Source organism: Lycorma delicatula, chromosome 6, assembly GCF_047948215.1.
Source record: "Lycorma delicatula isolate Av1 chromosome 6, ASM4794821v1, whole genome shotgun sequence".
NCBI lineage: Eukaryota > Metazoa > Arthropoda > Insecta > Hemiptera > Fulgoridae > Lycorma > Lycorma delicatula.
In genome coordinates this window covers 36,765,761-36,779,783 of record NC_134460.1, presented here as the reverse complement: position 1 = coordinate 36,779,783, position 14,023 = coordinate 36,765,761, and the positions used below count along the sequence as shown (strand labels likewise).

The window sequence follows — 14,023 nt, the reverse complement described above, 5'->3', positions numbered from 1 at the left end:
TGATCCTATCGATGATAAGGATGTGTTGAATTTTAAACGATGTAAGCTTATGTTTGACGAATTCACAAACAGTCTCGGTGAAAAGTTTGTGGGTTTAGAACGATTAAATCAGCAGATAACAAATAATGATGATAACAACTTGCAGATGTAACTGTTGAATTCATGAAAGATTCCCTCGAACCTCTTAAAGAAAAAATTGCAAAGTATGTATGTATACGATGAATTAAATGGTCGCATTACAAAAGATTCATCGCGAATCATATTAAATCCATTGTCGGGGCAATGATTCGAGAAAATGAAATGACTACGTTAAAAGTACTTGATAAACCATAATGAAAGCCGATTTGCAAATATGTGCTTCGGTTTCTTCCTAGTTAAAAGCCGCGGATTCCGGCTTCGGCTAATTTAATTTTTTTATATCAATAATTTATTTAATTTGAAGTTAAATTTTTGTTTATATAGACATGAAAAAGATAACAAAGACGAAAAAAGGACGTGGTATTATTGGTTCTGTGGTGAATAAAGTTGTAGATTTATTACCAGTTGAAGCACACATACCAGGTTATAATTATTTTGGGCCTGGCATGAAATTAGATAAAAAATTAAAACGTGAAGATAAAGGCGTTAATAAATTGGATGATGCATGTAAAGTGCATGACAGCATATTCAAAATATTCAGATACCAAAACCAGAGCACAAGCTGATAAAGAACTTGCTGAGCGAGCTTGGGAACGTGTAATTGTCCCGGATAGTAGTTTGACTGAGCGGTTGCCTATGCTGTAACAAATGCGATTAAATTAAAGTCTAAATTTGGGGGTAGATTAAAATTAAAGATAAGTGGGGGTAAATTAAAATTAAACAAAAGTGGGGGAGGAAAAAAATCGATTCAATACCGAGGCGTGCTTTATATGACGACGAATTGATTGAGTATGCAAAACAATTGAAAATTCCACATTTTAGAGGTGTTTTTATGCTGGACGCTTTGCCAAAAAAGATTAGACAAAATGAACGTGCTATAATCAATTTGGACACTTCAGTGGCTCGTGGTACACATTGGATTTGCTTTAGAAAAATCGATAAAAATGTGGTTATTTTGATAGTATAGGAAACATACACCCACCTTCAGAATTGATGAATAATTTTGGAAAATATAATATAACGTACAATTATAACAGACATCACGCCGATGATGATGTAATTTGTGGCTGATTGTGTTTAGAATTTGTATCTGAATAAATTATATATTTTTAATTTTAATTTTTTCTTATTTTAGATATGTCGTGTTTGTTGTCGATTGATGGAAACGATTCGTTGATTAAAAAAGCAATTTTTCCTCCAATAGACCTTTCAAAAGGCCAATATGAATTGGGATTAAAATGGTTGATGACGGCCAATACTATTCCAAATGTTGAAGAAAACAAAAATAATAAATTGTGTTATGCGTTCGACAAGGACGTTAAAAAAGATGAAAATAATAATTATGAATTTACAAAGAAAAATTACATAACAATACCAACGGGTAGTTATGAAATTGAAGATGTTGGTGAATATATACAAACCGAAATGAACAAAATTAAAAAATTAATCACCTTGCGAGCAAACACCAATACTTACGATATGAAATTAAAAGCACTGTGTGAATAGATTTTTCAGATAGATTCAAGTATTGGCAGTCTTTGGTTATGGGTCGAGAATTCTCAAACCATATCTAACACATCATTCAGATCGATTGATCTGAATGATCAATCGAAATTTACAAAGAGCTATTACAGTAAATTTACAGGAGCTATATTCATAGCTCCTGTAAATTTAATACGTGTAAAATGTAATATTATTTCGGGTGGATATAAAAACGAGAAACAAGATAGCATTTTGTATGATTTCCCACTGAGTGTCAATCCTGGTGATATGATTGAAGAATATCCATTTTATATTACATTTGTACCAGTAAATGAAAAAGAAATTAACAACTTAATAATAAAGTTGACCGATAAAAAAGATCAGTTATTAGATTTACGTGGCGAACGAGTAAGCATGTCGTTGGTATTGAGGGAATGCAAATAAATAAATAAATTATTACAATTTGATTTTTTCTTTTTATTAGAAATGCCACATATTAGTGATGGTGGTGATGATGATGAGTTTAAAAAAACTTATAAATTGACATGAGAAAGTATTAAGAAATTGAGATCTAGGATTTGAAATTTTTGGAAAATTAAAAATACCAATAAGTTATTGAAATAAAATAATCTTTATTATATAAATTGAAAGATGAATTATTTAAATGTTAAAAAAGTCGCGTGTATAGACGAATCGTTAACAAAAACAAATACACCCCATTTGAAAATAACTTTAAAACGGGTGATTTGATTATAATAAGAATAAATCAACCTGATGAGTATACAGTTCCGGGTAATAGTTGTCTACGTATTCCTGGGAAACTTGTGGGTGAAAACAATAAAAAATCAACATCAGAATTAGTTAATTTTTTTGGCGCTTTTCTATTCGATGAGATAATTTACAAAATAAATGGTCAAGAGGTGGCCAGCACGAGAAACGTAGGTGTGACCTCTATTATGGAAAATATGATTTCAATAACAAATAATTCAATTCTATTGTTGGAACAAGCCGGCTGGGTTAATGGGACAAATAAAATTAATATGGACGATGATTGTGCTTTACTTTATACATACATATCAATGTTGTTAGGTTTTCCTGAAGGCTATAAAAAAATAATTATAAACAACAGACAAGAATTATTATTGAAACGTGCTAGTGATGATGTGAACGCAATACTGGCCACAGTTTCAGATCATAAATGAAAACTAGAAATACTTATATTGCACGGCTTGTACCATATTTAAAGGTGTCGAGTCAACATCAATTTGAATTGGCTAAATTCTTCATCAGAATCCAACAGTCCCACAAACAAAATCTACGACTGAATGTAAAAACATCATCACAATTAGACAAACCTCGACGGCTTTCAAACCCATAGATTAAATAATGCTACAAAGAATTTGATTCGTTTAACGTTAAAAATATTAAAGTATTCATAACTTCAAACTATTATCCATATGAGGATTTAGAGAGGAATCGAATGTTGATGTACAAGATGTTTGTGGAATTTAAACAATTATATTATAAATTTACTGATTCACCATATACATATTCAGATTATAAAAACAAATATCCCTTATATGTGATTGATTGTTCACGACAAGATGAATCGATAAAAATGGGTGTAATTGATTTGAAAATTAATATTGAAGTTGAAGAGAATTTTAAACCCAGTACAATCGCGTATTGTTTATTAATATATGAAAATATGGTGGCTTACTCATCGTTAACCTGCAAAGTAATTAAACAACCTTCATAATTAGTTTATTTAATTATTTTTTTTTGTTTCTTTTTTACACGCATAGATTATTTGTTTTCTTTTAATATAGATAATTAGAAATTGAAGTTTTTAAAATGAGAAATTGAAAAGTTTCATTGATTTTCCTAAATATTCTACCGAACAAAGCGCCGGTTTAGATTCAATTTCAACTATCGATAAGATTTTAAAACCTGGTGAAATAGAAATAATCGCAACCGGCATTGTTGTATCACTGCCTAAAGAGTATGAAGCGCAAATAAGACCTAAATCGGGTATGGAGATGAGCTATGGCGTTACAGTTGTGAATTCGCCGGGCACGGTCGATGCTGATTACCGAGGTGAGAATAACGCAAATGGTAATATCCAAATACAAACGCATATGGTGGACGGAGCGCGAAATACTAGATGAAACTGAACGTAATGATAAGGGTTTTGGTTCGACTGGTCTGTCTGTATGAATGACCTACATACAAAATTTATCATCAAGGCCGCGGTTTTTTTATTTTATCAATGAATATAATGTTTATTCATATAAAACGATGAATATATTTTATTTGAAAATGTTTTTCAGAAACATATACAATAAAGAATCATTAATGACGCTCTTAATTAAGAGCGTCATTAATTATGACGCTCTTAATTAATTAAAATCCTCTTATGTGACTGTTAAAATGGTGTGTTAGAGATTTTTAGTATTTAGCATAATACCATAAACTTATAGAGGAATTTGATAAAACTGAAGAAAAGTTAAAGAACATTGCAAAAATATTTAAATAACCTTGTAAAAATAAATTCATTTAAGCCTTTTTAGTGACAAATATTTAGTGTCAAATATTAGAAATCTTGCTGATCTGGGAAAGCCTCCAACATTCTCTTACTCAAAAAATTCTGTTAGAAATTTTTAACAGAAAATTACTCCTTTTTTATTTATTTATTTCTTTAGTCTAATTTCTTAGGTAAAGCGTGTTACAGTAAACTTTTTTTAAGTAGCCTGTATCTTAAAAATAATTTTACTTACTTAAAAATTTCAAATCGTTGACCATGTTTATTTATTTCTATTACATTTGTGAGACCTCCAGCTGAAATGCAACCGGCTTCTAAGATTACTATAATAGAGTACAATATGAATATTATTTGCCATGCTTGGGTCCAAATGACTGCCTTGAAACCACCCTGTTTTAAAAAAAAAATCTCTTTTACAAATCATCTTTTTATAGTTACTTTCAATGAAGTCATTTTTAAATTAAATTCTTATAAACATTATTTATTGTTTACGTGCACATAAAAATTGCTTTGAAGTTTGTAAATTATGTAGCATGGTAGATAGATATATTTCATATTTGTAGAACAAGGATTATTGAGAAAGAAATGTTTTGTTGTTTGCAAAGGAGTGGGGGTAGTGACGCCATTTTTATGGTTGTTGTTAGCCTGATACAGTACACATTGAGCTGTGCCATGTCAAATGTCTGTGATGTATTTGTTGATTCTTTTCAAGCTTTAAAAATATGTGCCCTATAGAAAATCCCACCAGTTTTGAAGTGAGATTGGTTATTAGATTTCTTTTGGCCAAAAACTGCAAACCCATACAAATTTATAGGAAACTACATTATGTTTATGGGAAAGATGTATTGAGTGAAGGTTACATAATGTAATGGCTGGTGTTCTATCATGTTTAAAAATGGCTGCTCAAATGTTCAAATGAAAAAAAATATGGCTGGCCTAGTATTGTATCTGATGAACTGGTAGCGGAAGTTGATGAAAAGATTTCTGCTAATTTACTCTTTACCATTACAGAGCCTTCATATTTCAGTTATACAAAAATTTCATGTACTCTTTTGTGTGAAGTTGTGACCACTAAAAATTTTGAAAAAGTTGTATTACCATAAGTTTTATGGTCACTGGGTTCTAAAACTTCTATCAGAATAACAGTTTCTGGGACAGAAAAAGGGGTCATTTTTGTTGAATTGGAGAGTGGCACTACTGTAAATGCAGAAGTATATTTCAGCCTATTTCTGACTGCCTAGATTGATGACATAGTTTTATCTGATGTAGATCAGTTTGCAAAATCTCCATTGAGAATGATATTTCCAATTATGAGCAGCATATTTACTACTTGGATAAGGTGTAAATATATTACTGTATGTTTACTAGTATACTGCTTGGTTGCATACAAAGTAATATAACATACCTTGAAGAATATCTTCTCTTGGTAAAAGAAGAAAAAAGACATATTAGAAAGATGCCCACAAAGAAAGTCTTGTGGCATTTTGGGTTTGGTTGTCGCTCTAAATGTTTCTAGCACCTTTGCTTTTCTCTGATATCATTTCATTTTTCTTATATTAACATGCTTCAAACTTAATATGGACAGAAATACCTGTAATCTTAAAGTTATTATCTAACTTAAGTTTATAATTTATCATTGTATCTGGTATAAGCAGATATTTCTATCTTTTCTGCAAATATCTATTTACAAATTAAACACTTACTGTAAGAAATACATTTGATACTGTTTTAGTGTGATGATTATATAAAATTATGAATTAAGCTAGGGAATAATCCACAGGGAATTTAGGAATCATGTTGTTGATTACAATACCAATTAATCAACTCTAGGTATTTAGTGAATGCAGAAGTTGAATAAGTTTAATTGAAAGATTTCTTTGATACTTATTCTAAAAATTAAAATAAATTACAGTTATTCATTTTTTTGTTGAATAAAATGTAAAATTTGATTCAGAGTAGATTCTACTAATACTAATTTGTATTAGTGTATAGCAGTATGTTTGTTGTGTATTTTGTATTCTTCAATATGCAAACTATTGTTTTTCCAGTATGAATTATTTTTATTGTGACTCACCTCTGTGTTGTAGAGGATTTATTCCTTTTAATTTTTATCATTATTAAATATTTTCTCTCTTAATTTTATATAAAATACTTAGTAACTAAAGAGTGCATTTTATCAAGGTTTTTAAATCTACAAGTGAGCAATATTTCAAAAACTTTATGTAAAATGCTAATTATATTTCTCTTATTACCCAACATAAGGAATTTGAAGGATGTGAATGAATTTTGGGGAAAACATCTGAAGATGCTCAGCAAATATCTTTATAATGGAGTATGAAGTCCAACTTTTCAAAAATACAGTCAAACTGTGTTTCCGTCTGAGTAACAGAAACAATAGAACATTAAAGTGCTATTCACTTTAGAAAGGGACTATATTATTCACTTTGTTATCAGAATATACTATGTTCATTAAGAAAGTAAGAATAGCTTGGGCATCGCAACAGTTGGTCTAAGTTGTTGTTTTGCTAGCGCAGTATAAGATTTCATAGTTGTTCTCTGACATGGAGTGATTTGATTGTGTTTTTATAAGAATAAAAAAAATGAAAATCCTGCCGACTGTGAGGTAAGATTGATAATAAGTTTTTTTAAATATGGAAGGTTTTCTCCTGTGGAAATTGACTGTTAAATTACTGCCGTATTTGGTGACATTGTAATGAATGAAGGAAATGTAAGGAAATTGTGTTGTTTATTTACAGCAGGAAGGAAGAACATTTGTTCATGTCAAGCAATGCTCAGAATGCCCTACTTTTATAACTGAACAGCTGAAAGAACAGATTGACAAATATTTTAAAGAAAACTGACGTTTCATATTAGATGAACTTAGTGATCCAGAATGATTCCAGAGTGTTCACAGTCTCTGTTATATGAAATTGTGACTGTTCACGTAAATTACCCTAAAATGTGTATCTGATGAGTTCCAAGAATGTTCACAATCACAAAAAAAAGATGCATCTGCTTCTCTGTCATTCCTGGATTGGTACCATAGAGATGGTGATGAAATGCCAGGTCACACAGTGATGAATCATGGGTTTTGCACTACACACCATAGAGTAAACATCTCTTGCTTCAGTGGCATCGTTCTTGTGATCGCTTTCAAAGCCAAAAAAATTCAAACATTTTTAAAACAAAAGTGATGGCCATCATTTTTTTTAATTGGCTCGAGGCAATTACATAGAAAAATAGCTTAAAAGATATAGATTATGATGCATGTATTAAAGTTAAAGTAAATACAATAAATTTGTTATAAAACAAAAACTGTTTTTAGTTTCTGGACCACTTCTGTAACTGTAGAGTGCTGATATACAAATAGTATTTACATTTTTTACTACCAAATTAAGAACTTGCTGAAATATTATTCTCTGACTAGTAGGAATTAAAAATTCAGCAGAAACAGATGTACTTTACCCTTTATCCTTTGCGTTAATTACCCTCCACTCTGTGGTTAAATACTGTGTTCCATTTTGACTAAACAATGGAACATTGTTTAGTACATTTCCTCTTAATAAAGAGGAAATGTACTGATTAGTGTTGTTATTGGTAATATTTCTTCTCTTTTTACAAAGTGGTTTCCAGTTCGGGCTAACAAAGCACCACCATATCTTCAACATCAAAATACCTTAGTAAATTTTAGAATAAGCTTGATGACCCATCCTAGCCAAATAATCAAATTAAATTCAGACTACAGGATGAAGATAGAAATTTTGAAAACTTGCAGACTTGTAAATGAATGCTGTGAAATTTAACAATTATGACCGGAATGATGGGAATGTAATGATAGCAATATTACCAGTGGCTTGGAGCTACCTGTATGATTACGCTCTTGTTTTTAATATAAAGCTGTTTCAAACAATTAAGCAGTAATAGAGAGTTAACCACAGAGACTGCTGGATATTGATAAAGCAATAAGTACAGCATTAGAATGATAAAAAACCTTGATCTTGATCTGTAGCATTGATGTTATGTAAAATTTATAACAGTTAATTATTACTGTAAGTGAATTAAAGTATTTCTAAAACCATACTAGTTCGTAAATAAATAATTAAAAATGTTGTGAAATTTCTTCAGAATAAATTTTTAAAGATTTAAAAGTAGAATGGTCTGATTATTCACCGACTAGTAGGCATTAGAAATAGATGTATTTTGCCCTTTATCCTTTATGTTAATTACCCTCCACAAGGTGAATAAACTTTTATTTAAGAAAAAGATAAATTAAAAGAAGGCTCACCTTCTAAATGTATAGAAAATGTTTCCAGAAGATCTTGTCATTACTATAATGTAGTTCCTTTCTTAGAGGCATTCTAGAAGAACTTTGTTAGTTGCACTTGTTTTAAAGTAGTAAGGAAATAAATAGTATACAGTCAAGTAGTACGTTAGACTGTGTTGTGCTTATTCTTATATTATATAATATAATATTATTCTTATATAAGTATTTTACTGTTTAAATGTATTTAGTTGATAACTGGCACATATTATATGTAAAGTTTGCATATTGTGAGAGATATTCCCTTTTGAATTGTTACAGTTGACAAAAAAAATTAAATGAATAAATACAACAGATTAAATGCACTTTTGATCACATTGTAAGTAGCGTTTTCTTATTAACTGGTAAATGTCTCCTGCTCTGTAAAAAAAACTACATCATAATCCTGAAAATAACTTTTTAAATAACAACATATTTTTATGAAAAAAGTCATTCTTATATTTTTTTGTAGAAGATATAACAACCTCCAGTCAGTGTCTAGCTAAGTGGTTTAATATATTTCATCTTGTTAACTTCACTTACCACATAATTGTAGGAATTAGTGAGAGTTCTTTCTAAAGTTTCTTCTAGAGGAAGTTTCCCTCAGGTGGATCTTAATATATAGAGGAAAAACAATTTGTTGCAGGATATTTATTATAATTATCTATTATTTATTGATCATCAAACCACTTACCAAAATATTATTATTTATACTGATTATATATATAACTGCTGCAGCCACATTTAATGGTGTTCCTGATACTGCAACAATAAAACATATTATTCTTCTATTTTTAATATTGTTATTAAAAAAAACAAAAAACGATTGAAATAGTTATTGGTTTCAGTGTAGTTTATCACTTTACTATAAATGCTGAAATTAATTTGAAAATAAGATTAAAAATGATTGTGATTTATTTCTAATTATCAATAGGGTCTCTTTAAACATTTTCTTATCTTTGTTGGTAAATTGTTGATTTGACTTTGAGGTGTGTAATATTAACAAATTCGGATACATAAACAAGAGCATAGTCCTCCTTAAACTATATTTGCATAAGCGTACCATAAGAGTGGGTGTACAGGGAGTTAAAATGACTGGAAAGTAGTAGAGTTACTTTCAATTATTACCCTGCCTCTTGCTGATAGATATCTTTTTGTTCCAAACAAAAAGGAGATATAAATAAATTTAATAAGTTTTTCAAAATCAAAAATATTTTTGGTTTGATATAAAATATTCTTTCTGGGCTTATTATGACCTTTTTTAAAATAGAATTTGAATCTAAACTTTAATTTGACTTTACTTACATCAATTTTCTTATTATTAAATTGTAGTAAAATTTTGTTTATATTATTTATTTAATTAATTGATATTTAATCCAGAAAGTTTAGATAAAATTAAAAAAAATATGTTTTCAACTCAGATTTATTGGTTTTATAACAATCTTCTTAACACTGAAGACAGCTCTGAGACCCATGATTGTTTAACTTAATCATATGAAATATCAATTTTCCCCTTAATTTGGGGCAAAGGAATTTTACATAAATCTCATTTTACTGTCAAAAACAGAATTACCATAAGAACATACGATTAAATTATTTCTGTTTCCTTGTAAGTCACCCGGTAAACAAATCAAAAAATTATAAAACTTCATGAAATGTAATCTTACAAAAAATGACTGACAATGTTAAGAAATGTTTTGCAATATTAAAATAACATTATCCATAGTTATAGATCAGTAGAGGTGTTAGCTTAGAATATTTTCTATATATTCCTTGTAAGCCATTTGTAGGTACAGTATATACTAGATTTCTACTTTTGCTCTACTGCTACTGTGAACTGGTATAGTTACTTTCCCTTGGTTAGTTTATTAAAATATTTTTACAATCACTTGCTTTATGTTGTAATAAAATAGTTATGTTTCATAATGTTAGTCTATAATTATTTTTGAATGTATGACTGTGGGAAATAAATATAAATTATTCATGTCTCGTCATGTTCAGTTCATTATTTTCATTAACGTATAATAAATAATGAACATGGCTTTAATATTATTTTCTACAAAACCAAACAAAATAAAGTTTTATACAGTACAATATAATAAATATTGCAAGTGTAAAATAGTACTGGTATATAATTGTTAAAAAGATAAGGTAATCAGTGCAGTTTAATAAATGGATGAGTTTAACAAATAATACAAATCTACTAGTATTATATTGCTTATTACTGTTTATACCATCAGATATGAGACGGGACTAAACTACATGACTGCTGTTGAGAATGCTAGGAAGAAAGTTTGGGAGGACTCCTTGCAAAGGTGCAGAAGAGATCTCTGCTCAATATTATAAGAGCCTAAAGTAAAATCAGTCCTATCCTATGTTCAATGGAGGGTGGTCGGGGAAATAAAGAATACCCACACAAACAGATAGTGTGTCCTATTGGATATAGCTCTTGATTCGACATCAGCTCTTATGGGGCAGAGAGGCGAATAAATTCCAGTGAAATGGATGGACTGGGTGATTTCCAACATGACAATGGATATTGGCTAGCATACCTTGGGCATAGTGCTTACACTGTGATAGCTTCAAGGAACTGCTTGGCAGATAATTCAAGTGATGCCTTAACTGGGGCTCCAGTCTTTCCAAATCGCTAGACGATTGCTCTGGTGAAGGTGCTAAGAGACTGAAGGGATACAAAAGATCAGCTTTTTGCTGGTCTTTAGTAAGCCGCTGGAGTGGCTGAATGTTGAAAGTCTCAAGGAATACGATGCTAATTCATCTTCTATGAAATTTATGAAGGTGGTTAACACTGAGGAATATATCACTGCAGTCTTTTTTGAGCTGGAAAGCAAGCACCAACAATCAATAAGTTTTAGCAATGTTGTTGATGTTGAGGCAGCATTTAATTTCTTGTGTTGAAATTTGAAGTTTTGGATATTTCATATTGTAAGGTATCCTATAGAAAATCACACTTATGTTCTGTAGGATATATAGTTGTATATCAGTGGATAAGTAACCATTTGTACGTGTGATAAATATTAATTTCTACAGTTTTATTATTACAGCTGTATGAAGATATATTGCTACTTTCCTTTGGTGCTGTTTAATAAATTTAGTAAACAAACATAACATTCATGAAATATTTTCACAATTCTTGTTTTATCTCTGATAATAAAAGTATTATGTTTCATAATATTAGTTTATAATTATTTTTGAATATATGATTATAGAAAATTATAAATTTAAATTATTCATGTCTCATGTTCATTTCATTGTTTTCATTAGAAATATTATTATTTTTTGTATAATTTACACTATGTAATAAGTGGATCTTGTAATATTATTACCTACAGAATAAAATTACACACAATTTTATAAAAATTGCATATGTAAATAGTACTGCTATACGATCAGTGCTGTTTTTAAGAAAAACGTTTTAGAATTGCCAAAAATGTACGAAAAAATTAATAAATGTACTATTACTAATAAAGATTAAATTTAGAAATATCGCCTATATTAAAAAAAAAATTAAATACCATTAATATTATTATGATAGAAAAACATTTACCATAAAGCTTTTAATAAATTAAAATTCTGGAATTAATATTCCACACTGGTCTCCTTACCATTCTATAACAATAAAGTTTCTTCATTATTTTTAATAAAAAAAATTTTCAGATATAAAGTGATTAGGTATTTAAATAAATAGATTATATATATATATATATATATATATATATATATATATATATATATAATATAGAGAAAGAAGTAATATGTAATTATAATGTAATTATAAAAATCACTCTTTATCTAAACTAGTAAAATAAGTATGATAGTAACTTAAGAATGAAATGATAGTAACTTATAATCAACTAAAAATGAAATTTAAACAGAAAAATAAACATATTAGAAGCCATACAATGTTACTACAACTTACAGGTTAATGTAAAAAGTTTTTCTTCAACTGTGAATGGAAACTCCAGGAAAATTATTGTTGTTTATTTATTTATTGCTATTAATAAATATTGAAAAGGAAGGTACTGGTAGATAGCAAATGATTTTTATACTTTTGAAAGATAATCTTTATCTTATCTAATAGTTTTTCTCTCATTTTAGTACATGTGCATTCTAGCATTAATCCAACTGTACTTATTTTAATCTCGCTTAAAATAATTATTTGTTGAGAAAAAGTTCACTTTGTAGAGTGGTTGTACTTTAAAGTATTATCCCATTTTAATTTAATACAATTTTTGTTGCTTGATATTTCTAAAATAGAATTTACACTGATACTTATTAAATAACAACTAAGCAGTGGCCTTCAGCGAGAAAATGACCACAGCACTTGACATAATATGAAAAGGTTCAGGTGGCCTGTTGAGTGCAGCAGTCAGTTGTAAAATTTTAACATTGCAGTCATATAGTATATCATATTCATAGATCTTGTGTAGCATTAGCTCTCAAGACCAGTCAAGAACCGTCAAGAATTGACATGGTAAGCTGATGATTGTAGGATCTGTGGCAGAACAAGAGCAGAAGTGGTTATTCTTTGTGTTTGAGGGAAATGAGCAAGAGTAGGATATGCACAGCAGAAATTTTAACACATCGATCAGCTTATCAGCGAGTCCTCATTTTTCACATAAACTTCTAAAGAATGATTTAACTTTTATTTCTGGAATCTGCACTACTGCCAAGAACTATGAGTATTTACAAAGAGTCTGATTACTGAAGGAGTGTAGTATTAGTGAAGGAGTATTCACTAACTGGCCCCAGTTGTTTGGCATTTAGTGGGATGAAATGGTGTGTTTCATGTGAGGTAGGTTAGTGAACCACTGTAAATGTCATTCCTGGGAAAAAGAGAATCTTGCAGTTACTGTTGAGAAATTTTTTACAAATTTTCCAGTGTGACAATCATGTTGCACTAAACTCATGTTTTAGTGCAACATGATATCCATGTAAGTCAAGGGTTTATTCCTTTTTTTTTTGAACACATCAAATTCTAAACAGTACTTAGACATGCTGCAAAATGATGTATGCTCTGTCGGTTGAGTTAGTATAACTTCATTGATGTTCTCATAGATGGTGTCCTACCGCATCGTGCATTCTCTATTTTTATTCTGTTTGAAAGCCAGTTTCTAAGATGTTGGCTGTTGACATATACACGTGATTGTCTAGCTTTACTTTTTCTTGTGGGAATGAGCGAAGGGAAAAATTTATTGTGCCAGGCTTAAAAATTTTAATCAACTGAAGGATTTCATTCTGTAGATTCTGAGAAATATAACTCTTTTATTCATGTTACAATAAAACTTACAAATACTTGCGAAAAATGCTGTTACTTATATTAATTTTTATTTCTTCAGGCAATTTTTTACATGGTTAGCTTAAAAAAAAAACTTTACTAAAACCAGTCAGAAAATTTAATACCGGTTTTTAAAATAAGATGTTAATTTACAGCCATTCAATAAATCTAAAAGAATATAGAATTGAAATTAACTTGAGAAATTCTAAATTTCTGTTATTTTTGTGCTTATGTATTTATATATTAACTCGCTATTCATAAATTA

The 14,023-nt window shown here is 29.3% G+C and overlaps 1 protein-coding gene and 1 long non-coding RNA gene across 4 annotated transcripts in view; one reads left to right on the top strand and one right to left on the bottom strand.

Annotated features, from left to right (window-relative positions):
* LOC142326982 (sodium-coupled monocarboxylate transporter 2-like) overlaps positions 1 to 14,023 on the bottom strand; it is a 74,122-nt gene that overhangs the window by 38,113 nt on the left and 21,986 nt on the right. For all 3 annotated transcript variants that reach the window (XM_075369713.1, XM_075369715.1, XM_075369714.1), the window contains exons 6-7: positions 9,157 to 9,224; positions 4,398 to 4,552 (exon numbers count right to left, since the gene is read on the bottom strand). In XM_075369713.1, the coding sequence (XP_075225828.1) occupies positions 4,398 to 4,552; positions 9,157 to 9,224 (223 nt within the window). The remainder of the gene's footprint in view (positions 1 to 4,397; positions 4,553 to 9,156; positions 9,225 to 14,023) is intronic.
* Positions 1 to 14,023, top strand: part of LOC142326985 (uncharacterized) — a 57,485-nt gene that overhangs the window by 22,243 nt on the left and 21,219 nt on the right. The window lies entirely within an intron of this gene.